This window comes from Pipistrellus hanaki (assembly GCF_964339955.1).
Source record: "Pipistrellus hanaki genome assembly, chromosome: 6".
In the NCBI taxonomy this organism is placed as follows: Eukaryota; Metazoa; Chordata; class Mammalia; order Chiroptera; family Vespertilionidae; genus Pipistrellus; species Pipistrellus hanaki.
Window position 1 is genome coordinate 41,637,231 of NC_140508.1, and position 26,127 is coordinate 41,663,357.

Sequence of the window (26,127 nt, forward strand, 5' to 3'; positions counted from 1 at the left end):
AAGTCAGTGTTAATCACTCCCAATTAGTAATTAATAAATGATACTTTAGGTTCTCTCCCTCTCTATTTGTTCACCGAGAAAGTCATACAGCAGGAGTGACAAATGCCACTTACTAAACCCAGTCATTCTACAAACACACACACACACACACACACACACACACACACACACACACACGCCAGAGGGCAAAATATTTAACCAGAGCTAAACAAGCAGCGGTGAGAACACAGCACCGCCCACCTCCCCCACCAGGAGTAGCAGGAACGAGATATGAATATTGCATCATACGGATGGCAAACTTATTTCCAACAGAGGAAAGAAACACAATGATAAAAGGTGGTCAAGTTCCCAAGGGTAAGAATCATATCTGGAGCAAACACTGATATTTTTATAATCAAAGAAAACCCTTCCATTTTGTTCTAGCAATGGAACCACAGACTTACAGACTAAGACTTCAGAGACCTGGTCCAAATTCCAATTTTATGTTTGTAGGACTGAAAAAATGATCCTCTGAAAACTATTTACTAGACACTCAGTCAACTAGAAAGAATCTTTCTTCTTCTTCTTTTTAAAATATATTTTATTGATTTTGTACAGAGAGGAAGGGAGAGAGATAGAGAGTTAGAAACATTGATAAGAGAGAGTCATCAATCAGCTGCCTCTTGCACACCCCCTACTGGGGATATGCCCGCAACCAAGGTACATGCCCTTGACTGGAATCGAACCCGGGACCCTTCAGTCCCCTAGCCGACGCTCTATCCATTGAGCCAAACCGGTTTCAGCAAGAATCTTTCTTTTTTTAAAAAATGTTTTTATTGATTTCAGAGAGGAAGGTAGAGGGAGAGAGTTAGAAACATCAATCATGAGAGAGAATTATTGATTGGCTGCCTCCTGCAAGCCCCCCATTCAGGATTGAGCAGGCAACCTGGGCATGTGCCCCGACCAAGATCATAAGAACTTTTCTTTTAAAATGAAACTGATGGGGGAAAACAAATGTTCACATTACACAAATCCCATTTCTCATGACACTGATTTCATAGCTTCCTCTGGTTTGTAACAGCACTCCCAGTGTTCTGGTCACCAGCCTTGAAAACAATCACCTTTCAGATGACTCTTTGCCCTCAATCATACGCCTCTCTTCAAATCACTTGTCGAGTATCCCCCACTGTCATGGCTTTCTCATCTTTCTCAAAGCCCCTCACTAATCCAGGCCCTCAATTTGTGCATCAACTTCCCACGTCTCCCCATCCAACCTCTTAAAACACAGCTGTCTAATCCTGGTGCACCCCAACTTAAAGACTTTTGGTAAGGAAAGGCCTCCAGTTCTTTCACTCGCTGCTCTCGTGTGGCCTCTGAGGGAGGCAGGAGTCTAAGATAGCCCCAAGGTTCCACACATCTTCTTCCAATTATTCAAGCGAAACTAATGTAGGTACTGCCAGGAAGGGGTTTTGCAGGTATAATTAAGATAAGATCTGTTGACCTCAAGACAGGAAGATTATCTGGGTATTCCCAACCCAATGAAATTAATCATTAAAAGTGACAGGGCTCCCGGCCATTGTGGCTCAGTTGGTTGGAGTGTTGTCCCGTATACCAAAAGGTTTTGGGTTTGATTCTTGGTCAGGGTACATACCCAGGTTGTGGGTTCTATCCCTGGCTGGGGCATGAGCAGAAGGCAACTGATAGATGTTTCTCTCTCTCTCTCTCTCTCTCTCTCTCTCTCTCTCTCTCTCTCTCTCTCTCTCTCTCTCTCTCATCATTAAAAATAAACTAGAGCTCTTCCTCGTGAGAGAGATTCAAAGCATAAAGGGTTTGATGGAAGGGAGACACTTCACTGCTAACTTTGAAGATGGGGTAGGGAGACCTCTAGGAGCAGAGAGCAGTCCTGGCAGCCAGCAAGGAGATGGAAACCTCAGTCCTACAACCACAGGAATGGAATTATGCCACAAGCTCACCTCTTTTAACCGCCTACACTTGGAAATCCAACTTGTCTCCATTCTCAGTAACTAGAGCAAATGCCTGTTACATATAACTTGGAAGAAGACATTGAGCTCCAGATGAGAACATGGCCTGACCTTGATTTTAATGAGATCCTGAGCAGAAAACCCAGTTCTGTCATGCCCAGATTTCTAACCTAAAGAACTGTGAGCTAATGAGGTGAGTTATGCCAATTAGTTACAGAGCAATAAAAAACCAGTGCAGCCTCTCCACACCTCACTTCCATTGTGCCCCACACGTCTTCCACACGAGGGCCACACAAACTCTGCTGAACTAGTCAGATATCGTGGTAACATATATATAAGGGTTTCCTCCTTCCTCTTACTGACGTTATGTATAATAAAGGCTAACCAATCTCTATTATTCTTATAAAAGAGAGAAAACAGCAGCAAAAGACCACAGACACACCAGCATAGTTAAATTCAAAGAGGACTCAACTAGAATAATGGGTAGATGCTCAGGCAGATCCTTATACTTTCTGGGTCTGAATTTCCTTCCCTATAAAATTTGGAGGAGTGCCCCCAAGATCCCTTCCAAGGGAACCTTTCAAGGTATCAATGCCAAATGAATTATTCTTTTAACCTTCTGGAAATCCAAGTTGTCTCCATTCCCAGTGGCTAGAGCATCTGCCTATCATCTACTGTGTGAGGAAGGATTCCTCAGGATGTAAAACACTGCCTTAGCGGGAAGTGGGACAAAGAGCTGCACAGTGTTAGGTGGGAAGAAACTTTGAACTCCTACCTTCTTCCTGCAACACAGAGGAAGCTGGTGCTCAGACAGAGACACTGTCTGTACTAAGTGTGATGACAGGAACCCAAACTGGGAAGGCGCATCTTTTCCCATTATATCCCAGGGGGAAGGGAAGGAGGAGAGGAGAAGAAAATAGAGAAGATTAATGCACAGTTGCCTAAGTTGGCTGGTTGCCTGAGTTAGAGCTGAAAATGACACCATCACACACTCAAAAACAAAACAAAAAAAAAGAAAAAAAAAGAAAAAAACCTCAGAGAACCAAGCTGCTTAGCAATATCATACTTGATCCCCATTATAGGAGTGAAATGTGCTTGGCTAGTCAAACAGACTTTGACCTGTGCTTTGGTCACTGGATGTCATCCCTCTTTATCTATCCCACTTACCCTGCTAATAGCCCCTTCCATGAATCTACCCCAATTTGAATTCTATTGTTATCTCTCTTAATTGCCCTATTAGATTCTTCCTTGGAGAATGGGTTCCTTTGAAACTTACTGAAAGATATTACAAATGGCTTCTAGACATTTAGTCTTTAGTGCATATTCCTTCTCTGGAGTTTTAATACCTGCCACATATGAAACCCCAGGGCCAGAAAGCAGGAAGGGACCATCCTATGCTGCGCTGATGAAAAGTGGAGAGTTGACAGGCAGACAGGCCAAAGGGTTCCTTTTGCTCTTTCTATAATTATAATGTGCATGTCTCTCCAGATATTTGTCATACGTTCACATCTGAGAGAACAACTAGTTTTCTTAGACTCTGGACAAACTTGCTGAGACAAAGCTGGCACAAGCTGCATTTGATAATTCTTCAAAGGATTTATAATTTATGATTAATATGACAGGGATATTTCTGAACTTTTTTTTACTGGAAGTGAAAATCTTGGGTCCTGATTAATTCTAATACCAGCATTACTATCAGCAATAAAATTAACGAGTCAAGTTTTAAGATTTCTTTGCAGTAATTTTTGTTCTTAGAATAGATTCCATTAAGAATGTACAGATGGAATATTATAGTCAACATTCACTTGGAATACTTTTTTTCTCTGTATGGATCTTACCAATATGAAATAGAAACAGGCCTTTTAATTAAAAAAAATGTAAATACAAGCAGTGTTAAGAAATTGTGTTTAGACTCTTAGACACTATTTAATTGTTTTTCTAACTATATTTGCAACAATTTTGTAGGTAAATATCTTTAAGTATATGTTTGGATTCTTATTGTAGACAAAAAACCTGTTGCTTCTTCAATTTAGTGCATAAAAACAAAAATTGACATTAGGTTAAATTAAATATTTTGGGAGAGCACAGGATACCTTTTTTCTTTTGTTACTATACAATAGTAACATAATTATCATAGAAAAACAAAAGACTACAGAAAATAAAAATAAAATAATAATAATAATAATAATAATAATGATAATAATAATAATAATAATAATACTGTAAAGGAGCCTATAAGTCAGCTTTGCTTTTCCCGGACAAATGCAGATTCATTATGCTCTTTCAAATGAGAAACAGACACCTTAGAGAAGGGCTTTGACTGGTATTATGTTTCAAATCCTAAACATACCTGAATCTAGAAAAGTCTGTCTTTGAAATTATCTTATAGAAGAGATCGTCCCTGTTTAAAGTCCACTTATGATCCAGATAAGGTTTGACTCTTCGTTCTCAATAAACCATGTAAGTAATAATGCAGCTGGAAGGATTTTGATCCTCCTATTATAATTCAAGAGTCAACCATTTCTTCCAGTGATAAGATTTCATTTACAAAGTGATAAAGGCATCTTGAGCTACAGCTGTGGAGAAGATACCAGTTCTCAGAGGCCACGACCTTGTTGCATGCTTTGCAACCCGATCTACCATTAGCGGAGGTGCCCCTGAGTGCTCACTGCTCGAGTGTGAGACAAACTTCTCAAACTGCTTCATAAACATTTGAGTCCCAAAGCAAAAGTTACCTGTAAACTAAAAAACTGGTCTTTAATATCTGAGGTGCAAAGAAAAACACCCACCATCAATTCTATCCACCATGACGGTGTGGCAGATTGCAAGTAGGAAGAAGAACTGTCGCACTTCCGGCTCCTTCCCTGACTGGATTTGCTCGATGAGATAATGGTCATAAAAGGCGAGCTTCCCATCTGCATATGTGTTCCAGCTAAAATCAACTTGCTGAAAGAAAGAAGTGGAAAAGGAAAAGAAAATGTAATTAAAAAACACACACACAATTTGGGCTTAACAAATGTTAAGCCCAATGAACTTTTATATATTTGAAGTTAAGTTTTTTTTTTTAAAAAATATATATTTTATTGATTTTGTACAGAGAGGAAGGGAGAGAGATAGAAAGCTAGAAACATCGATGAGAGAGAGAGTCATCGATCAGCTGCCTCTTGCACACCCCCTACTGGGGATATGCCCGCAACCAAGGTATATGCCCTTGACCGGAATCGAACCCGGGTCTCTTCAGTCCCCAAGCCGACACTCTATCCATTGAGCCAAACCGGTCTCGGCTATTTGAAGTTAAGTCTTTATGAAAAAATCACTCTAGGATTTCAACATATTCTTAACTGTCAAAAGGTTCACACCTGTCTTAAAGCTAAAAGATATTATACCTTGTGTGTTGGAACTATGGCTCCCAAAAGCTATGTTGATGACATAGCCCCTGCTACCTGGGAATGACCATATTTGGAAAGAAGGTCTTCACAGATCCAGTTAAAATGAGGTTATACTGAGTTATGGTGGGCCCAATCCAAAGGAGGGACATTGGGACACACACAGGGAGAACACCGTGTGATGACAGAGACAGACATCTGCAACCCAAGGAAGACCAGGGATTGTAGGCAACCATCAGAAGGTGGAAGGGGCAAGGAAGTATTCTTTCCTAGAGCCTTCTGAGGGAGTGTGGCCCTGCGGACACCTTGCTTTCAGATTTCTGGCCTCCAGAGCTGTGAGGGAAGACACTTCTGTTGTTGTAAGCTATCCATTTTGTGGTAATTTGTTAGAGCAGCTCCAGAAAATGATTCACACCACCACGATTCCTTAAGCTAAAGGACTCACCTCTATTTTGCTATGACTGTGTTGAGAAGCATCCCGATGTTCTCCTGAAAAGCAAACAGGACAAAACCAGTTGAGTCTCCGCCCGTGTCCAGAGTTCCCTCCTCACCCTGCTTTGGGTCTATGTTGGAGGTGGTTCTATGGGTCTCATAGCCTGTTTCTGGACAACCCTTGGGTCAAAAATGGTTTTTATTTACATTTTTCAAGAATTATAAAAATACACAAAGAAAAATATTTGTTATAGTCTGCATATGGCCTGCAAAGGCTAAGATATCTCCTATTTGGCTCTTTGTAGAAAAAGCTTGATGACTCTTGGAGGTTCAAACAGGGTGCCTGTGTCCTCTACGTTGCAATGTCCTCTGGGCTCAGACCATGTCCTTCGAAGCTCTTTACCTCCCACAGCTCCGAAGGCACTGTCAGTGGGCACACGAGAATCACTTCCTTAAGCCCCACCCCGACCCTGCACCAGTGTCCCACCTTTCTCACGGATATTCATTAGTAAGAACACATTCCCAGTATAAAGTTTGCTACAAGTGGAAAGCATACAGTATTCTTAAAGCTTTTTTCTTTAATTGTATTAAATAAAAGAGCACTCTAATTGAATATGGTATTAGCCTTAATATTTTTATAAGTATACAGAACATTTCAAAACATTAAAATGGAAATCAACTTGAAAATAATTGTGGTGAAATACACATAACATAAAATTTTACCATTTTCACCATTGTTAAGTGTACAGCTTGGTGGCATTAAGTGGTAAACTCACTGTTGTGTAACCATCATCACCATCCATCTGCATAACTCTTCATTTGGTAAAACTTAAACTCGGTTCTTACTGAATAATAATTCCCTCTCCCCAGCAACCACCATTCAACTTTTTGTTTCTAGAAATTTGACTGCTCTAGATGAGTGAAACCGTATAGTATTTGTTCTTTTGTGACTGGCTCCTTTCACAGGACTATAATGTCCTCAAGGTTCATCCATATTGAAACATGTGTCAGAATTTATTTCTTTTTAAAACTAAATATTCCATTGTGTATATATAGCACTTTCTATCTTTTCATCCATTAACTGACACTTGGGTTACTTCCACGCTTTCAGTACTGCGAATAATGCTCCCATGAACATCGGTGTGCAAATATCTCTGCATCAATCCCTGCTTTCGATTCTTTTGGGTGTATATCCAGAAGTGGGATTGTTTGATCACATAGCAATTTTGAGTTTAATTTTTTGAGGGATGTGTGCCTACTTCTGATGGCTGACCCCTCCCACCATGTGTTCCTGATGCCACCAGTGCTCTGGCTTCAGGACTCAGCCCAGGATGAGCACCGGGCACTGCACTGGGAGGGCACTAGCAATGCTGGGAAGGCAGGCTCTGGTCACACAGGCCCAGGGGCTGAGGAACGGCTTCCACTCACCATATATTTGCCCATTGATGCAGCACTTTTTAAAGGTCATGATATTTTGTGTGAGAGTCCCTGTTTTATCAGAGAAAATGTAATGGATCTGCCCAAGCTGCTCATTCAGCGTCGTGGTTCTTGCCTTTGCGGGCGTGTCCTTCTCAAAGTAGTACATCTGCAGGTCCCAGTTGATGAAGTAGCTCTGTCCAAGACGGATCACTTCCACACTAGGAAGACAGAAGATTACTTTCAACAGAATTCTCAGATGCGAGTTGGCAGATGGTGGGTTTTATCCTACAGGTGAGCTGCTTACCTACAAAGACACAAGCCAGGCGGTAGCCCAGGTGCCCAGCTTCTGGGTTCTCCTGACCAAACTTACCTTTTTCTAGGTTTAGGGCCAAAGTGCCCTTCTCATTCCCACTCACTCCTGAGCACACCCAGCCATGGCCACAGTGCCCCACGTTCCAACACAGCCCAGTGGGACAAGTGACCTGGTGGCATGCGGAGGGCACCATGTGGCTATTCTCACTCGCTTTTCTCTCATTCTCCACTGAACTTGGGCACAACTGGAATGGCCATGGTCACCATCACCCCAATTCTAGGGCAAGTTCACCAAGGTTACAGACCCTGCACTCTCTCCAGAGGGAAAAGGGCTCTTGGCAAATAACTCCTAGACTGTGATTCCACCCTCTGAAAACGCGTAGTTTCCCCCTAAGTTCTTAGGGACTATTGAATGTCCAAAATAAGATATTCTAAGAGGATCATCTCAATTCTAAAACCCGAAATGATTACATATATCCTGTTATAAGGAAACTGTTTACATATCCAGGTAATGTTAAGTGGGCAAAGATGCCTTATAACAAGTTCACAGATGGAAGGATCACTCCCTTCCTCCTTCCATAAATGCTTCCTGAGTGCCTGCTCTGACCAGACACCATTCTAGGTACAGGGGAGGGGACACATTCGTAAATAAAGCAGACAAACTCCCCACTCTCAAGGAGGTTACCTTCTAATGGAATCAGACAAATAAAAAGAGAAGTAAACAGATATCAGGTGGTGAAATTTCTCTGGAGAAAAATCAAAGCAGGGTAAGGAGAGATGGAGACCGGCAGGAAACAGAAGTGACATTTAAGATAGAGTGGGTGGAAAGGCCAAGTGATCAGGTGGCGATAAGATGAGCAGAGAGCTGAGGGAAATGAAAAAGCAATTATGTAGATACAGGGTGAAGGATGTTCCATAAGAGCAGGCATGAAGGTGCTGGCACCCCGGAGCGTATCAAAGAGGTGAAAATGGTGGGAGCTCAGGAGGTTTCGGTTGGAGGTGGAGGAGGGCAGAACCTCAGAGCAGCTGGGCCTGTGGGTTATGGTGTGCCTCACTGAGTTTGTTCTGAAGGAAACAGAGCTACTGCAGGTTGAACACAAAGCAGAGATACTATCTGGAATGACCTGATCTGACTCTTGCCTTAAAAGGGCCTTTATTTCCAAGAGAAATAAAGAAATCCCAGTAGTCACATGACATGACTTTTTTAAAACAATAAGTACACATACAGCTTATTTTATAAATTACATTTATAGTTTTAGGCAAAATAATCTGTGTACGAGCTCCGTGACAAAGGTAAAACTCATCTCAGAGTTTCTTACAGCCATCTGCAAACAGATGGCTCCCCTGGGCTTTACCTCATGTTAAAAGAACAACAATAACTACGTGTAATAAAATTAAGGAACACACGAATGCACATGTAATAAAAGTAAAATAAAATAAATGCTTCTAATTACAGGTGTGTATCTGACCCTGTGTGCCTCTGGGTTATTATCTACTGGAACTAAAAGCAGACTCTGGCTGCTGAGTACATTTCAAGACACAATCCCTCTCCCCAAGGTCTAAAATCCAACTGACCAGTGACAATGAACTTGGATATTAAAGAAGGAAAAAAGTAGCCCTCAATAACATTGCTCAGTGGTTAGAGCACCAGCTCACACACCAAAGAATTGCTGGTTCTATTCCTGGTCAAGGGCATATACCTGGACTGCAGGTTTGACCCCATTCAGGGCATGCGGAGGAGGCAACCAATCCATGTGTTTCTCTCAAATCCTCAAATCGATGTTTCTCTCTCTCTCTCTCTCTCTCTCTCTCTCTCTCTCTCTCTCTCTCTCTCTCTTTCTCTCTCTCTCTCTTCTCTTGCTCTCCCCACATCCCAGTCCCTCCCTCCCTTCCACTCTCTCTAAAATGACAATGGGAAAAATATCCTCAGTTGAGAATTAACAAACAAAAGAAAGAAAGAAAAAGTAAAAAAGTAAGAAATAGCATAAAACCAGGAGGTTACCATTTGTCAGAGGCTCGAGACTGCCCTTTATTTTGTTATGGTTGAGATTAAGAACAAAACATTTTGAGAGGCTTAAGGGGGACAGGGAGAGTGGCATTCCCATGGGAAGTTCGTGGCTAGGAAGTCCAATGTGTTTTACAAGGAAAGAAAGTAGCAGCTGCAATGGGGGAGGGAAGGGTAATAAGGAAGAGGCAGATAAGAATTTAGAAAGGCTCCTAAAAAGGAAGCGATTAAATTTTCCTATGACATCCTTTCTCTCAGTCTCTTTCTGAAGCTTGGGTTTTGGAGCCACAGAGAAGGGATCTTACTAAGCGAGTGATTACAGGAGGAAGGTTCGATCTCTGACCTCCAATAGTAGTCTTATCAGTCAACAGGCTGAGATACAAGCTGAGCCTGGCACAGAGCAGACAACCAATTGTTCACTTCCTTTCCCTGCATTCCCCCAATTCTGAAATGAAAGTTATTTTCTTACTTGTTAGTTAAGACCTTTGAAACAATTATTGCTAGAAAGAAAGGCATCAAGCTGTAAAAACGTGTTCCTTTAAAGCAAAGGTCCAAGTGTAGACAGCCTTACCTGACATAGAGAGAGATGGGCACCATGGTGTTCAGAACAATGATGTATCCCCAGAAATTGAGGAACCCACGGTAGGAAGGGCTAGAGTCTTCTCCATCATAAAGGTACCAAGAAAAATTGCCAACTTGAGCTTCCCAGTAAGCATGGCCAATGGCAAGACCAGCAGAAATCAGGCTTAGAAGAACAAAGATCTAGAAGAAATACGAAATTAAAGTGTAGCATTCTGCAGGATTTCCCACTCGGTGAATTTCATAGATACTAACTACTTTACACATTTATGATAATTTAGTAGCCTGTAAAAACAACAAAATTAAAATAGAAACAGTGCCATACGAATGCTTTGGAAGTCTATTTGATTTCTATGATGATTGATTTATTCTACATTCCATTATGAAGTGAGGTTTTATTCCAAAATTATATTTCTGAAGATAGTGTCTTACATTCAAATCCTTAAACACCCTCATTTTGTACCACATTCTCTCAGTTACTTTTATTTTAAACAATAACACACTGTTTGGGAAAGATACCTTACCTTAGTATGAAGGAATTTCAAATGTTTAATGGGATGCTTATAGATAATATTTAATGGAAATTACTTTTTTTTAAAGGCAAGCAAATTTCACCCAGATTTGGGTAATTATTCTTAAAAGTTTAATGATCACTTCATGTTTAAGATCATTTAAGAAACAATATAGTAAGTATTCTGTTGTGGAAATTATGATTATATACTTAAGGGATGAATAAAGTCAACTGTTTAGTAGTATTTGGGTACTTGTGGTAGTAATAAAATTTCCAGGGACATATTTAAATTTCTGGACAGATTCACAAAGTCCTGTATCTCAAAACAAATTGCCACAGAAGGAGAGATGATGAGCTCATTGTGACTGCTCTAGCCTTAGTCAAAGCAAGACAGTGAAGATGCACATGAAAAATTCAAAACAAGTTTTCATGAAATATGTGAGCAGGGAAAAATAATTGTTTCTTTTTTAAAAAAAATTTAATGAACATTTTCAGTTTTTAAAAATATATATATTATTGATTTTTTTTTTTAACAGAGAGGAAAGGAGAGGGATAGAGAGCTAGAAACATTTATGAGAGAGAAACATCGACCAGCTGCCTTCTGTACAACCCCTACCAGGGATGTGCCCGCAACCAAGGTACATGCCCTTGACCGGAATCGAACCTGGGACCTTTCAGTTTGCAGGTTGATGCTCTATCCACCAAGCTAAACATGATTTTAAATATGTATATGCAAGTAAAGTTTTATAAGTATTATATCCTCCCTATAAGTGTGTGTATATATATATATTCAAATTAAACAAAATACTTAAAAAAATTAGTTCTCTTTGGGAACCTGGAGGAGTATTTAGTATTTGGGGCTACCCTAAGGAGCAGGCCTGAGACTGCTATCCTTAGCAGGCCTGCTTGCAAGCTTGGCTTTAGCTGGCATCTGGGAACTTAGATTTTGGGCAAGTTTCCTGATTCCTTAATTTTTTATTTTTTTAAATTAAAAAAAAACACAAAAAACAAAAAAACAAAAAAACCCCACCTGATTTTAGAGAGAGAAAGGGAGAGAAAGAAAGAGACTAAAACATCCATAAGAGAGCACATCGATCGGCTGCCTCCTGCATGCCCCCTAATGGAGATTGGGCCCGCAATCTAGGTATATGCACTGACAGGGAATTGAGCCAGATCTCCTGGGTGCATGGGTTGATGCTCAGCCCCAGAGCCACACCGGCCGGGCCGGACTCCTTATTTCTCATGCTCTGATAAGAATGGTTCATTATGCCTCTTGGTGAATGTCTTATGAGGACCACCGCTCTCCTTCAGAGAACCTGGAAGTCTGGTGATCTCAGGCTGACAGTGCCTACGTGACCAGACCCCAGTACAGCCCCAGGCATGGAGTCTCTAATGAGCTTCTCTGGTGGAGGCAACATTTAACACGGGCTGTCACCAATTGTTGCTGAGGGAATTAACTGTGTTACTCAACTGGGAGAGGACTCTGGAAGCTTGTGCCTGGCCTCCTCCAGACTTTGCCCCAGGAGCCTTTTGCCTTTGCTGATCTTAGAGTAATAAGTTATAATAAGTCAGAGCTGGGAGTACAACTTTATGTTGAATTCTGGGAGTCCTCTCTGTGAGTCATCAAGCCTTGGGGTATGTCTTGTGGATTCCCAACATACATTAGATTTAGGCCTGCCTTGTATTTGGACTTATACAGTGTATGTTGGAAAAAAGTTTGCTTTTAACAGAACTACCCATATGGGAAACTAACCATGAAGTCAACCCTACCTTAACTTCAGGAGCCCAGCCTCAGTAACTTATCTAGCCCCTGTTTAGAATGTGGCCTTTCTGAAAAAAATCGAGGAAGCTTTTCTTCCCACTCCTACCTTGAAGTGACTCATGCCTGTTTCTACCTGGCCTACAGAGGTAAGATTTCTTTGTACTAGAAAAATACAATGAAATTAGAACACAAGATGGCAATGTAGCCTCTCTTAAACAGAAAAAAAGAAAACAAATACCGTATAAACCATGTAGTTCATCAAGTAATCAATTTTAGTTCTCTTAAATCTGGTTTTTCCACTATTCTTCATTATTTTAGTGTCGGCACCTAGAAACGGAGAATTCAATATGATCAATAATTGGAAAAAAATCAATGCACTGGCCTGTGGATAAAACTACTCTTCCTTTAGTTTCAATGGAGAAAGAACAGAAGAACATCTTGAAAGTATCTATCATATCAATTTCCCAAGAAACTTCGAAAGTACCTGCAAAAATGACCAATCCATGACAGAATTCGGTGTTCCTAATTACACAGCCACGTAACAAAATTTTATCAGCATCCAAAGAAAAACTTGTGTTTCTCCAAAAGAGCGTTCCAGTAAACTTATCTAGTCGGTTATTGGGTTCTTCGCATTCAATAAAACCTTTAAAAGAGATATAACTCACATAAATACTCATGCAAGATTTTTTAACTTTAATGAATAGGGAACGAATCAAGCAACTGAAATTTAAAACAAAGGAAGACGTGTTTTCACAAACCATCAAATGTTGCCAATGAACTTTCCTTTTGGAGATATTGGTGTGTGCTTTCAAGTGCCATTTTGAACTTCAAATTGGTTTCTCTAGAAAGAGAGGGGGGAAAAATTAAAGAGACAAATTTTAGAGTTCAATTGTTCAAAGTAACATTAGGCAATCCCAGAAGCAAAAGCTAAATAATTAGGTTTTTGTTTTATTTTTTTTATTTTCAAACTCTCTGATCATCTTGGAACTTCAGATTTGGACAGAAAAACTCTGGACCTGGGAAATGTTGCCAACATTCCTGCCAGACAGAAGCATCCAGAAATCTCCTGCCTCCTTCTAGCTAAACTCTTAGACCACCCTAAACTATCAAACTGCTGTTTAGCAACTTGGCTTCTAATATTTAATCACACTAAGGTGATTCTACAAAACATATTTTTTACAGAAAGTGTCTAGACTGTCAACTTACTGTTTTCCAGAGTGAAGAAGTAGATCCCATGTCTTTGAAAGATAATCCTCTTTTTCCAAGCCCAAATCTTGGCATGTCCTACCCGCTCACTATTCTCACTCATGGGAATAACAGCTGTTTCATAGTTAAGATGGAACATCCTCCGACTGGCTTATAGAACAGAGGAAGATCTAGGTTTTACTCGGTGATTTCAGCTCTCCTTAAAGAGGCATATGCACAGCTAGGCTGTAAGGAAAGGGATTTACACCAGCAGCAGCCCAACTCTGACACTTACTGTGTGACCTCAGACAGGCTACTTCACCTCCTGGCCTCAGTTTCCTCCTGGGTAATGTCAAGGTAGTAATATTACTTGTCTCAACAGACAGTTGTTGAGGAGATTAAAGGAGCTAAACCATTAATCTAATGTAACCTAGTAGGCACTCAATAAACGTACTGAAAACTAGTAAAAAACAGGCCTTTTACTCTCTTTCAAGTGGAAGCACAATAATCAAGACCAACAAAGGGAGAATTCAAAACTATCTACTGGCAAAGACTGACAATCTGTTCTTTTTTTCTAAAGTAGATTGCATTAATATTATTCGAACGTGTCTGAACACTGGGGCAGGGAGCGAAAGGTGGGGAAAGGCAGGCTTTACAAATGGAATCAGACAGGGAGGCTGATTGATTAGGGACACTGCTAGCCAGAGAGCATGTGGTAGAGGCCAGGCCAGCTCTCAGGGCTTCCATTCCAGGCACAGCTTTAACGTCTCGGACTGAGCCTTCCAAGGAAAGCTTTAACGCAGGCCCACCTGAAACCCACTTACCCATCCAGTTCAGCCGTTTCCACATAGCAGAGGCTGTTGGGTTCGGAGCTGGACAGCAGTAAGATGTCAGCCTGTTCAAAACAAAACACATCAATGACACAGAGACCCCAGGCCAGACCGAGCACCAAGTCAGATGGGAGAATGAGGAATGAGATGCGAGCTTATTCACTTACTGGAATAAAATCATTTTTCTTCAGACGAATGACATCTCCAACTTGAATCTCCTTCCACTTGGTAACTTTGAATCTAAATATTAAAAATACAGATAGGTTATGGGTGTTTTAAAAAAAAAAAGTTACTGACAAGAGATCTGGCATTATTCTTTCAGGAAGCCAAAAATTCTGGGAGAACATGAAAATCACAGGAAAAGTTTGACAAAAAGTTCAGCCATTTAATGACATAGCCCCATTAAGGTGTCATGAGAACCGTGTTATCCTCTGAAAAAGCAACGATGATGGTGATGATAGTAATGATGGTGATGATGGTAATGATGGTGATAATGTTAATGATGGTGATTGTCTCCCTCCCCCCCCATCATATAATGAAGGGTTAAGAGGGCTAATGCAACGTGTGGCCAGGAGACACATGCCACCGTTTTTGTTTTTTCTCACCACTCCTGTCCTCTTTTTATTTTATTTTATTTTATTAAGGGAAACTTTTTTTTTTTTTTTGTTAATACTCACTCGAGGATATTTTTCCATTGATTTTTAGGGAAAGTGGAAGAGAGAGGGAAAGACAGAGAGAAACATCAATGTGAGAGAAACACACTGACCAGGGCCCGGGCTAGGGAGGAACCTGCAACCAAGGTACATGCCCTTGACCAGAATCAAACCTGGGACTCTTTGGTCCACAGGCCAACACTCTAACTATTGAGCCAAACTGGTTAAGGTGAAACTATTTTTTTATTATTGATTTTCGAGAGAGGGAGAAAGAGAGAGAGAAAAAAAACATCGATGTGCAAGAGAAACATTGATCAGATGCTTCCTGTACACACCCCTATTGGGGATTGAACCTAAAACCTAGGTATGTGTCCTGACCAGGAATCGAACAGGCCACCTTTTGGTGCCTGGGACAATGCTCTAACCAACTGAGCCACCCAGCCAGGGCTCTCCTGTCTCTCCATTATCCATTACCTCCTCAGCTGCAGGTCTGGGTGGTCCCAGGACAACAACACATTATAGCTCCCACATGGGCCACCTGGAATCCTCATGGAACTTTAAAGTTTAAATTACCTTTTTAATGGGTTTGTATCACTTTCATAATAAGTCTAATAAGGGTATTGATAAAATGTAAAATAAATAAAATGATGACTACCTTCAGCATCAAACTGCATAGGCAATACCATTTAAATTTCTGACAAATAAACATTTTTAAAAGTTTTAAAATATAGTCTGTTTTAAAGTTTTTTCACATATAGAAAACATGTTCCCAACAGATATTATGAACCTACACAATGAATAAACTTAACTTTTTGGAGGCAGGAATTCGATTACTATGTTTGTCCTCCATGAATTTATGGATAAAAAAGATCTAGAGATTTACAGTACATTTTAGATACATATGAACATGCTCATTTCCCTGGTTTTCCAAGAATTTATCACACAATTCGTAAGCCCAGATTTTTTAAAATTGGCTTTCAATGAATGAAATGAAATTGTAATTAGTTTACATTTCAATATCTCTAAAACTGTAAATTAGCAATTTGCAATGGGTCTCAAATGATAACTAAACAAGTTAGCACCTTCTTGCCACAGCTCTCTGCAGGCGATAGAGGCAATCCCATTGGACTCTTCTGCAGGGATGTTCGGGTCCCCTTAGGAGTCCCTTGTTGCCCTGCCCCAACTCTGCTGCTGTTCCCTAACTTCTGCTGTGCAGAGCTTTGCTCAGATGCCTGACACCAGCTAAAGCGATTTCTTCCTTCACTGAACTTTCAGAACATCTTGTTTTCATCTTTCTCATTAAGATCTGAATCTCATTTGAATTGTGTGTGTGGGCATCTCATCTTTTGTCCCCAGCAGAGATGGGAGCAGCACATTCCACACTGAAGAAGTTGTGAAAACACAAGGCTAATCACGCAGCCCAATCGGCAGCCTCACATAGTGCAATTTGGGTAGAGCTTCCAGGTCACAAAGGGAGTACAAAATCTTAGGAATTTTAGAGGATGAATACGCCACTAGACTTTTCTAATGGTTATCTCCAACTATGTTTCTAGACATATTTACACAGTAGAGCCTTGTAACTAGGTCACCACTGACAGACAGTACCTGCCATCCTTAATGACTTCACATGTCCTGTTGTTGACTTCGTTATCCATTTTATGGCGAGCCTTTAGACGAGAGAATAAAAAGGTTATTTTAATAATCTCAAATGTGAAGTGTTAATGCCAAACTAAAAAATAAGCTTGCAGCCACGAGGGGAGAGTCTCACGGGAAATCCTTACCACATCATCCACCAGGTCTTTGATCGCCGTGATGCCCAGCACCAAAAGCAAGGGCAACAGCGTGGTGTACCATGCCAGGGTTGTGATCTGAGGGATGGCCTGGAAGAGACAAAAAGACATACATGTGTGCCCATGAAGGCAAACCCACAGGTAACTGCTATTTCTAAGCTTACTAATTCAAAGTCTAATCTTCATCATCACCCACCCAAGTGTGCATCTTGCAGAAAACAGAGAAAAGGCATCTACACATCCAGCCAGTCTTCCTCTTACCCTCTGCCTTCTCTCTAGCCTCTGGCTGCCCGGAACAGAGCCCAGAGAACAGTGGCTCCTGAAATTGTCTCATTGTGACCTTAACTGAACACCAAGGAGGCTTTGTAACATGACCATAGAGAAGAAGTGCTCCAATTTTTGTGGGAAAAATCCCAATTAACTGGGAGGGTAGCATGGGGTGTGGGTGGAAGGAGTCCTTTCCCTTTGAAGAAATGCATACAGCAGGCTCTTTACTGCTCGGGGCTGAGCCTGGGAGCTCATATACAGGCAAAGATAGCAGTGGGCAGTGGCTGGCTCTGAAAGCTAATGATTGGATGGGGCATCTCTGGGGGCACTAGAAGAAAGCACTTCCTTCAGTGTCATTGCTATTGGTCCAGGCAAAAAAGAGGCTGGCCTTACAGAAAGCCAGACATCCATCAAAATGGCATACAAATTGGAATAAAAGACTGGAAACAAAATCTAATGAAGATTTTTTTTTGTTACCCTAAAACCGATGGTCTTAGGCGACCCTGCTAGCGGTTCTCAACCTATGGTTCTCAACCTACAAATTGAGAACTGCTGCTGTGGAGCCTAAGGCCATCGGAAAACACAGGTATTTACTGATTCATAACAGTAGCAAAATTATAGTTATGAAGTAGCAATGAAAATAATTTTATGGTTGGGAGTCACCACAACATGAGGAACTGTATTGAAAGGTCGTGGCATTGGAAAGGTTGAGAACCACTGATCTAATTGATCACCGGGCCATACATACTGGTTAAAATGGCAGGCCTTATAGTCAAGGTCCTGGACCCAAATCCTGCCCAGTTCTACCACTTATGGGCCACCAGACTTGGACCAAGTTCCTTTGTCTTGCCAGGTCTCAGTTCTCTGCAAAATGCAGGTCACAGTAGTACTCAACTCAGAGCATAAGAAGCAAGTGAGGTAACAGTGCAAGGAAAGGGCTGTCTCAGGCTGTTCCTATTACCCACGTTGGATTGCTGTACTTGACAGAAATTGGAGCCATTAAAGGAGACAAAGATCATTTTCCACATTATTGTCAATATGTGTAATTCCCCTTTCCCTGCTAGAAGGAAGGAAGGGGAAAGTCACCCATTCACAACAGTGGGACTTTATAATTTGTATTGTAGTTTATCTCTCCAAGCCTATCTCAAAGGTCCCTCATGATAACATGACCATCCTGCACTGTGGAGTCAGCAGGTCTTATATTCCACTAAATCTGATGAGTATCTATTTCTCTCTGTGGGTGGTTTTTTTTTTCTCTCTCTCTCTGTTCTCTCTTTCCTGTTCTCTCTCTCTCTCTCTCTCTCTCTCTCTCTCTCTCTCTCTCTCTCTCTCTCTCTCTCTCCTCTCCTCTCCTCTCCTCTCCTCTCCTCTCCTCTCCTCTCCTCTCCTCTCCACACATCTCCATCCCCACCCAGACACACATGCTACCATTCTCATAAAACCTTCCTGGGTGAATCCCAGCAGATGAGACAATTTTTGAGATCCAATGCTCGGTATAAAGAATGTGATAAAACCAAGAGGATGTGCCATCCTCGGTAACCTGTATATGAGATGCTAACGGATGATACTCCCAGTGGTAGAGATCCTGTGATTTTAACAGCTCCGAAACAGATAAAATTAATGCTCTCCAGATAAGTGATTTTTTTTTGTCACAATTAAGAAAAAATTAAAATTCAGGAAAAAATTGGCCTTTTCCAATGTAAAACAACATCACAAAAAATAATTTATTGAGATTTATGACTAAAATATGAATGGAAATCAATAATATACTTGGGGAAGGTAGGCATTTAAGTAAAAAATAGAGGAGAAATATAAACAATAGATTTAATTTTAAGGTACAAAAATAATTTTACAATGTGAAGATTTTAACTGGATTCACATCAGGGAAGCCAATTTTAACATTCACATCAGTTTAAAATGGAATTTTTAAAAATACAGAATTAAAATAACATTTCCATTTTCTCCTTTTCCCTGTTCACTTAGCACCGATGGAGCCAGTTCTGTGCATAAAGCATGTTCCTATATGAGCATCACCCTGATGTTAATATAAAAACTTTCAAGATTAGTCGAGTTATATGCATCCACAACACAAATGTTACTGAGTCATCATAATTCAAAACAGATTTTTAAGATATCAAAGGGCATTACCTGTAAGATAAGAAGGACCAGGAAATAGAAATTGGCTGCTCTCTTAAACTGCTCAAACAAATTCATTGGTAGAAAGGTAAGGGCATTATACTTGTACGTTTTAATTGCATTGCCCTGTTGGAAAAAAGAAGAAAGTCATTCTAAATTACACCACACATTTATCATAATGTACACACATCTGCAAAAGCACTAAACCCCACAGCCAACAGTGACACAGAGATGTCATTTATCCCGAAGAAATATACTGAGATTTCCTTTAAGCTTCTAATTCTAATCAGCCTCGAAATGACTTTTTGGAGGCCTAAATCAGAGATGGTATCAAGATACAGACATTTCACCCAGAACTCTCTGGCAAGTCCAACTGTGACCAAATGGGCCTGGCTATATCCTTGACCCCTTAGAGCCTCTTAGTAAACAGGACAAAGGGAGATGTCAACAGGGGCGGCAAAGCAGGAGGGGAAGGTACACTTTCTATTTAAGGGGGGATGGAGGCTGCTGTGTGAGAAAGAGTAACAGACACCATTATGGACTGAACTGTCTGCCCAAAAGTTATACTCAAGTCCTACTCCTGATATTTGTGTCTGTCCCCTCCTTTGAAAATAGGGTCCTTGCAGATGTAATCAAGTTACAATGAGTCCTTCTGGATTAAGGTGGGCCCTAATCCAATTCTGAAGGCCTTAAAGAAGGAGAATTGGGCCACAGAGAAACAAGGGAGAAGTCCATGTGAAGACAGACACAGACGAGAGGGATGCTCCTACAAGCCAAGGGATGGTGAGAACGGTCAGTTGCTGCCAGAAGCTGGCCAGGTGCTTGCAACAGACCATTCCTCAGATCCTCCCGAAGGAACCAACCCTGTCAACACCCTCCTTTGGGACTCTGGTCTCTGCAACTGTGAGACAATGGCTTTCTGTTGTTTTCAACCACCAGTGGATGGTCCTTCCTTGTAGCAGTCCTAGAGAGCTAACAGACAACATTTCAGCCCATGCTGCACAGGTGTCCTTTAGATATTTCAAAGGTAATAAGCATTTTGGAGGTGAAAATATCTTCAAAATCTCTAAGTCTATCATAGGCAGGAAAGGGAGAGATAACTTATTAAGATTTCTTTAAACTTTTTCTTACTTTTGAGCAGAAGGCTTCTGTGATATGACTGTATATTCTTTCATAAGAGAATTTTGCAAATACATAGACAAAATTTCAATCTACATAATTTTGTTTTGTTTCTAGCCACCCTTAGACAGCCTCAGGGCAGCTAAACTTACAGCTATGACATTCAATAGAACTAACAATGACTGTCATGGCCCCAGGGCCAGGGGTTATCTAGAAGGCAGGTGTCACATGAAGCTGGCAAGCAGGTTGGTCATTGGAGAAAACTGGCTTTTAGTGAAGACAATGTAGGCAGTTAAAATCAACTTACCGCATATTTGCTCTCCTTGATACAAAAGAACTTGGTGTTCATAAAATGGGGCTGTTCGTGGAAGCTTCGGTCATTTGCTTTGACTTGCCATGAACAATCTTTAAAAAAGGAAGAAGAGAAAAATCCATGAAGTAGACAATTAGCATGTTGTTATGGGTTGATTTGTGTCCTTCCCAGATTCACTTGCCAAAATCTTATCCTCCACTCCTACCTCAGAATATGACCTTATTTGGAAATAGGATCATAGCAGATGGAATCAATTTAAAGTGAGGTCATTAGAATGGCCTTTGACCCAACATGACTAATATCCTTATTTAAAAAAAGTAAATTTGGGCACAGAGGGGAGATGATGTGAAGTCACAGGGGAAAGATTCAAGAAACCAAGGATAAAGGCCTGGAATAGATTCTTCCCTGAAGGAATGAACAATGTCAACACCTTGGACTTGAACTTCTTGTGAGACAAGAAACTTCTGCTGTTGAAGTTCTCCAGTTTATGGCGCACTAATGAACATATTGTAACTTGTTCATAGAACATCAGAGTCTTAAAAGAGCAAACTGTTTAAATACCCAAACAAAAAATCCCAGAGCCCCAGAAGGTCACAGCTATTATAAATTAAATTATTTTTTTTTCGAACTTATTTATTTATCTTTAAACCACCCAGTTTGTGGTACTCTGTTATAGTAGGCCTAGGAAACTAATTTATAACCAGTAAATATTTAGTGAATGAATAAATCAAAGAAAAAAGGCACAACCAACAAACTCAAACTTTTGAGTTCTGATCATAGGTTAGTGTTATGCACTGCTTTATCCTGATATGAAGTATCTGTCATCTTTATAAGTTCATTTCCTATACTTAACATCATATCTACCATTCAGTCATCATATCTAAATTCTAGGACTTCAGAAAGTCCAGCCCTAGCCAGTTTGATTCAGTGGATAGAGCATTAGCCCATGGACTCAAGGATTACCAATATCGGCCCAATCTCCCAGTAAGGAGTGTGCAGGAGGCAGCCAATCAACGATTCTCTCTCATCATTGATGTTTCTATCTCTCTGTCCCTTTCCCTTCCTCTCTGAAATTATATATATATATAATTTCAAAATTATATATATATTCATATATGAATATATATATTCATATTCCACAGCTTCTCTGTTACTGGGGGGAACATTTCTTACCCAACAGGTATCTCTTATAACACTTCTCCCTAGCCCTGCCCTATATAACTCTTTCTAACCTGATTCTCCTTGGGGATAGTTTTTGCCCCAGTTATCAGAAGATTCCTAGTTTAACAGAACACTTCACAACTGTGTCAAAATCTCCTGTGTGTTCCCCACACATTTTCCTCCTTCCTACCCTTCAACCAATCACATTCCTAAAATGTGTACCTCTCATCCTCTTGTTTTTTCATACACGTTTGCCAAACAAGAGCCCCAAACAACATGTTATTCAGGCCAGTTCTTGAGCTATATCATGTGCATTCTTCTGTGAATTGCTTTTTCTCCTTCAACATTATGTGAGTTTCATTCAGGTGAAGAACTGTTTTTCATTTCCACTGTTCCCTAGTATCCCATCATATGCACATACCACAATTTATCAAATCTCTGTTAATGCGATTGGGGTGTTTGGCTATTACAGATTATCTCACTATAAACATTTTTGTGGTTGTCCCCTGTCAGGTGTGATGGAGACAGGAGAAAGGCTGAGGAATGCTGCCCTTGAGCAGTGGATTGCGTCACCTGCAAATTAGGGTCACCTGGGATAGAGCATTAGCCTGTAGACTCAAGGGTTACCGATACCAGTCCGATCTTCCAGTAAGGAGTGTGCAGGAGGCAGCCAATCAATGATTCTCCCTCATCATTGATGTTTCTATCTCTCTATCCTTTTCCCTTTCTCCTGCCTCCATCACACCTGACAGGGGACTCATAAGATTTTTTCCCAGGTATCCATTTAGGAGTGGAATTGTTAAGTCTAGATGATGACTTTCATCTTTTGGTTGCCCATGAATCTTGATGCACCCTTTCTCTCTCTCTTGAATGACCCTGAAAGGATATGAGTTTAGTCATCATTGAGGGGGAGAGAAAGAAAAGGAGAGGAAAGTGGTGGTGGTGGTGGTGGTGGTGGTGGTGGTGGTGATGGTGGTGGTGTGACTTTCAGCTATAGCCTTGGGTACCAAAGCCAGGAAGGACTGAGACAGGGCAGTGCCCTCATACAGGTCTGACGAGCATGAATGTGAGGTAGGTAGCCTGACTGAAGACTGGGGCCTCAGCTTGCAGTAGTGACATGACACAGTTCCCTGGACACCCTCTATCCTCTCTACGGTATCCTCCATGGCTTTAGACACAACACTAACCTCTCTACCTCACGGCAACCACTGTTTTGTGGTAGGGCTGGCTTTTTGGAAAGAGATAACCCACAGTGGGTCTCTCACTTCCAGAACCTGATATAGCAGGAGAGGGGCCCCTCCCTGATTTGTGGTATGTTCTAGGATCCTTTGTGGTGGGGCTGTGGCTACTGCCCCTTGGGCTGTTCCAAACCTGTTTCTTTTGGGCATGTCCAAGGGGCCTGCAGCTGGCTCAGCCCTCGCTGAAAAGATTCTCCTGGATAAGAAACTAAGTGGGGAAGAAGCTCATTAAGTGTTTTTAGGATGGGGAGCCTGAAAGAGCCAGGAGGGGTGATGGTTAGAAGATAGGAAGACAAGGGGATGGCTGATGGAGGGGAGTGTAGAGAAGGTGAGAGGGAGGGCTTCTCCCCTGGGATGAGGGGTAGGGAAGGATGAGTGAGGGAGGGTATGTAGGGCCTTAAGTTTCTCAAGGGATAGCGCCGAGGTGGCTCAAAGTGGGCACCCACAGGGAGTGTGAAGGTCTGATCAGCTTTTGAGAAAATGGGAAAGGAGGTCAGAGGTTGTAGTCAAGAATTTATCATGTCTGTCTGCTTGATTGTATGCTTTTGGAGCATTCAGCTCTATTGCCAAAAACAAAAATAAAAACAACTTCACTCCTTGTTTCTGGCCCTTTCTATACAAAGTATGGACAACCTGCATCACCTGAGATCTGCTTGAAATGCAGACTCTCAGGTCACACGCAGACAATCGGTATTTTCACAAGATCCCAGATGGATTCCTGTGCACCATGGCTGTGGGATTAGCTGCTCTTGATCCTAATGGAATCCCCAAGGTGTTTTGTTTTAAATCACTTCCCAAAGCCCTGTCCAGCCCTTCTGCTTTAGGCTGGATGAGCCCAGGAAAGGTCCAGGTGACCCTAATTGGCAGGTGACAGTGATCCACTGCTCAAGGGCAGCGTTCCTCAGCCTTTCTCCAGCCTCCATCACACCTGACAGCAACAACCCTCCCAGCAATATACTTTGTCACTAAGCAACACACTGCAGGGATTGAGCAAAGCAGGACTTTGGGGGCTCAACTGCCCTTTGAAATAAAGTCCCCTCACCCTCACTGGGGATCTTGTTAACAGCTTCTGATTGGCTGGTCTGGGAGGAGCTGGAGGTTCTGCATTTAACGAGCACCCAGTGATGCTAGTTGGTGACCACTAGGCTCTGAGGAGCAGGTGTGCTAAGTAGGGATGATATGCATTATTCTACTGATTCAAGGTAGAAACTGTGAATTCATTTTAAAATATGGATTCTCCTCTTGTCTCACTCCAGATTTACTCTATTGGCATCTTCAGGGACTGGGCCCATGCACCCATAGGGTTTTAAAAGCCCCACAATGTGATTCTGATGCACCAGCGAGATTGAGCAACCCCAGTTAGAGAGAGGGGGAGAGAGAGAAGGAGAGAAGAAGGAAAAGAGAGACTCAGGATCCAAGCAGCCAGTAAGAAAAGCACAAGCCGTATTAGGTCTCCATGAGCAAAAGCTCCTTTCCCAAGCTTCAGTCATGAATGACACTACTCAAGGCACAGTCTCACCACCCCCTTTCCTATTACAAATCATTGGCACAGGAATATCCCCACCCCCTCGTTCACACACCCTTTATTTTACAAGCTGCCAGTTACTATAGTGTCTTAAGGCTAACGAACAGGCAGGCAGTTTACGGCCAATTAGAGAAAGAAATTAAGTAATCAGAGTGGAATTTCCACATGTTAGGTAAGTGTCGAAAACTGAAAACGAATCTGATTTAGTAGAAAACAGCGATCCTTAGCATGCTCCAAGGATTTCCTAGGATTCACTAGTTCAATGGGCTAGTTTAGTCTGTTTTCTGATTCCAGATAGAAGAGAATTCATAGATGCTCTGGAGAGCCACACCCTTCATTCCCATTCTTCTCTGAAGACAGCTTTTCCGTGGGGTTTGCAGCTGTTCTTGTTCTGTGGATGCCACACCCAGTCTGAAGTCACACTTCCTCCCTGTGTCCTGATGCTCTCTTGATGATACCTTTAAACCCATGACTGAACATTCCATCCTAAATAGTCAAGCAACACAACACAAAAGTCACCCCTACAGAAAATTCTGAGCTGGAAAAGGCTTTAAAAGACATACAGTTTTATATTTTCAAGTACGAGAACAACCCAACACAGTTAAGAAGAAGGACTTGGAGGACTCCCTATACACTATCACTTAGTTTAAAATGAATGAATGAACGATGTTGAAGCTTCTGTGTGAATCACCTCCAGTTCCAAGTTGTATAGTCAGAATCAGTCAGTTCTATACTCAGTTGTCACACCTAGAATGTATGCAAATGTGAAGAATGTGTGGATGGGGTGTAGGGGGTGGACGACCTTATGGAAGGACTGGGGGCAGGAACTCATGGAAGAGGCTCCTCTCCTAAAGACCTTACCTGGACGCTCCCTCTCCCTAAGAATATGTGACGTACATGGGCACAGCAAAACCCAAAAGTCAGCCGACTCCTCTAAGGGCTGCATTCTGGAAACTAAAGTTCAATGCTGTTTATTACATGTGGTTAAGTGTTTAAAATTCTGTCTCTTTCCAGGTACAAGGCTGCACTATACTTGTTCGTTCCTTACCAGTTTATCCTAAACTTCTCATTGCCAGCTAGCAACACAAGTGGCTGTCCCACAAATATCTCCTAAGTGGTCAGGTTGTGACCTCCTTATCAAGAAGTAGCATCTAATTTCTCTCCCCTTGAATCAGGGCTGGCCTCAGGGGCTATTTTATAATCAAGAGAACGTAGCACTCATGATGCTGCCTGAATTCTACAACCGGCTTCTGCTTTGATCTCTTGGCACGATGATCCCGCTTAGGACACTCCCATGGCAGCCCAGCGGCATACCAGGAGAAGCCCAAGATGCTGGGGGTGCTTCTATCCAAAGGCCCAGTTGAGCATTTGAATTATCCAGATCAAGGGCTGGACATAGGAATGAAGAAGCTTCCAGATGTTCTAGACCCCAATGGTTCAAGTCTTCATAGCTGAAGTCCCAGATTCCCGAGAGCAGACACAAGCCACCCCCACTGTGTCCTGTCCAAACTCCTGACTCAGAATCTGTGAACAGCATGAAATC

At 41.6% G+C, this 26,127-nt stretch overlaps 1 protein-coding gene across 1 annotated transcript in view; it reads right to left on the reverse strand.

Moving 5' to 3' along the window:
• ATP8B1 (ATPase phospholipid transporting 8B1) overlaps positions 1-26,127 on the reverse strand; it is a 106,593-nt gene that overhangs the window by 25,475 nt on the left and 54,991 nt on the right. The window contains exons 3-15 of the mRNA XM_084888481.1: positions 20,655-20,752; positions 19,241-19,354; positions 16,817-16,915; positions 16,641-16,702; positions 14,550-14,622; positions 14,377-14,447; positions 13,126-13,208; positions 12,852-13,010; positions 12,606-12,694; positions 10,087-10,277; positions 7,208-7,416; positions 5,793-5,836; positions 4,751-4,907 (exon numbers count right to left, since the gene is read on the reverse strand). Coding sequence (XP_084744607.1) covers positions 4,751-4,907; positions 5,793-5,836; positions 7,208-7,416; positions 10,087-10,277; positions 12,606-12,694; positions 12,852-13,010; positions 13,126-13,208; positions 14,377-14,447; positions 14,550-14,622; positions 16,641-16,702; positions 16,817-16,915; positions 19,241-19,354; positions 20,655-20,752 — 1,449 coding nt within the window. The remainder of the gene's footprint in view (positions 1-4,750; positions 4,908-5,792; positions 5,837-7,207; positions 7,417-10,086; positions 10,278-12,605; positions 12,695-12,851; positions 13,011-13,125; positions 13,209-14,376; positions 14,448-14,549; positions 14,623-16,640; positions 16,703-16,816; positions 16,916-19,240; positions 19,355-20,654; positions 20,753-26,127) is intronic.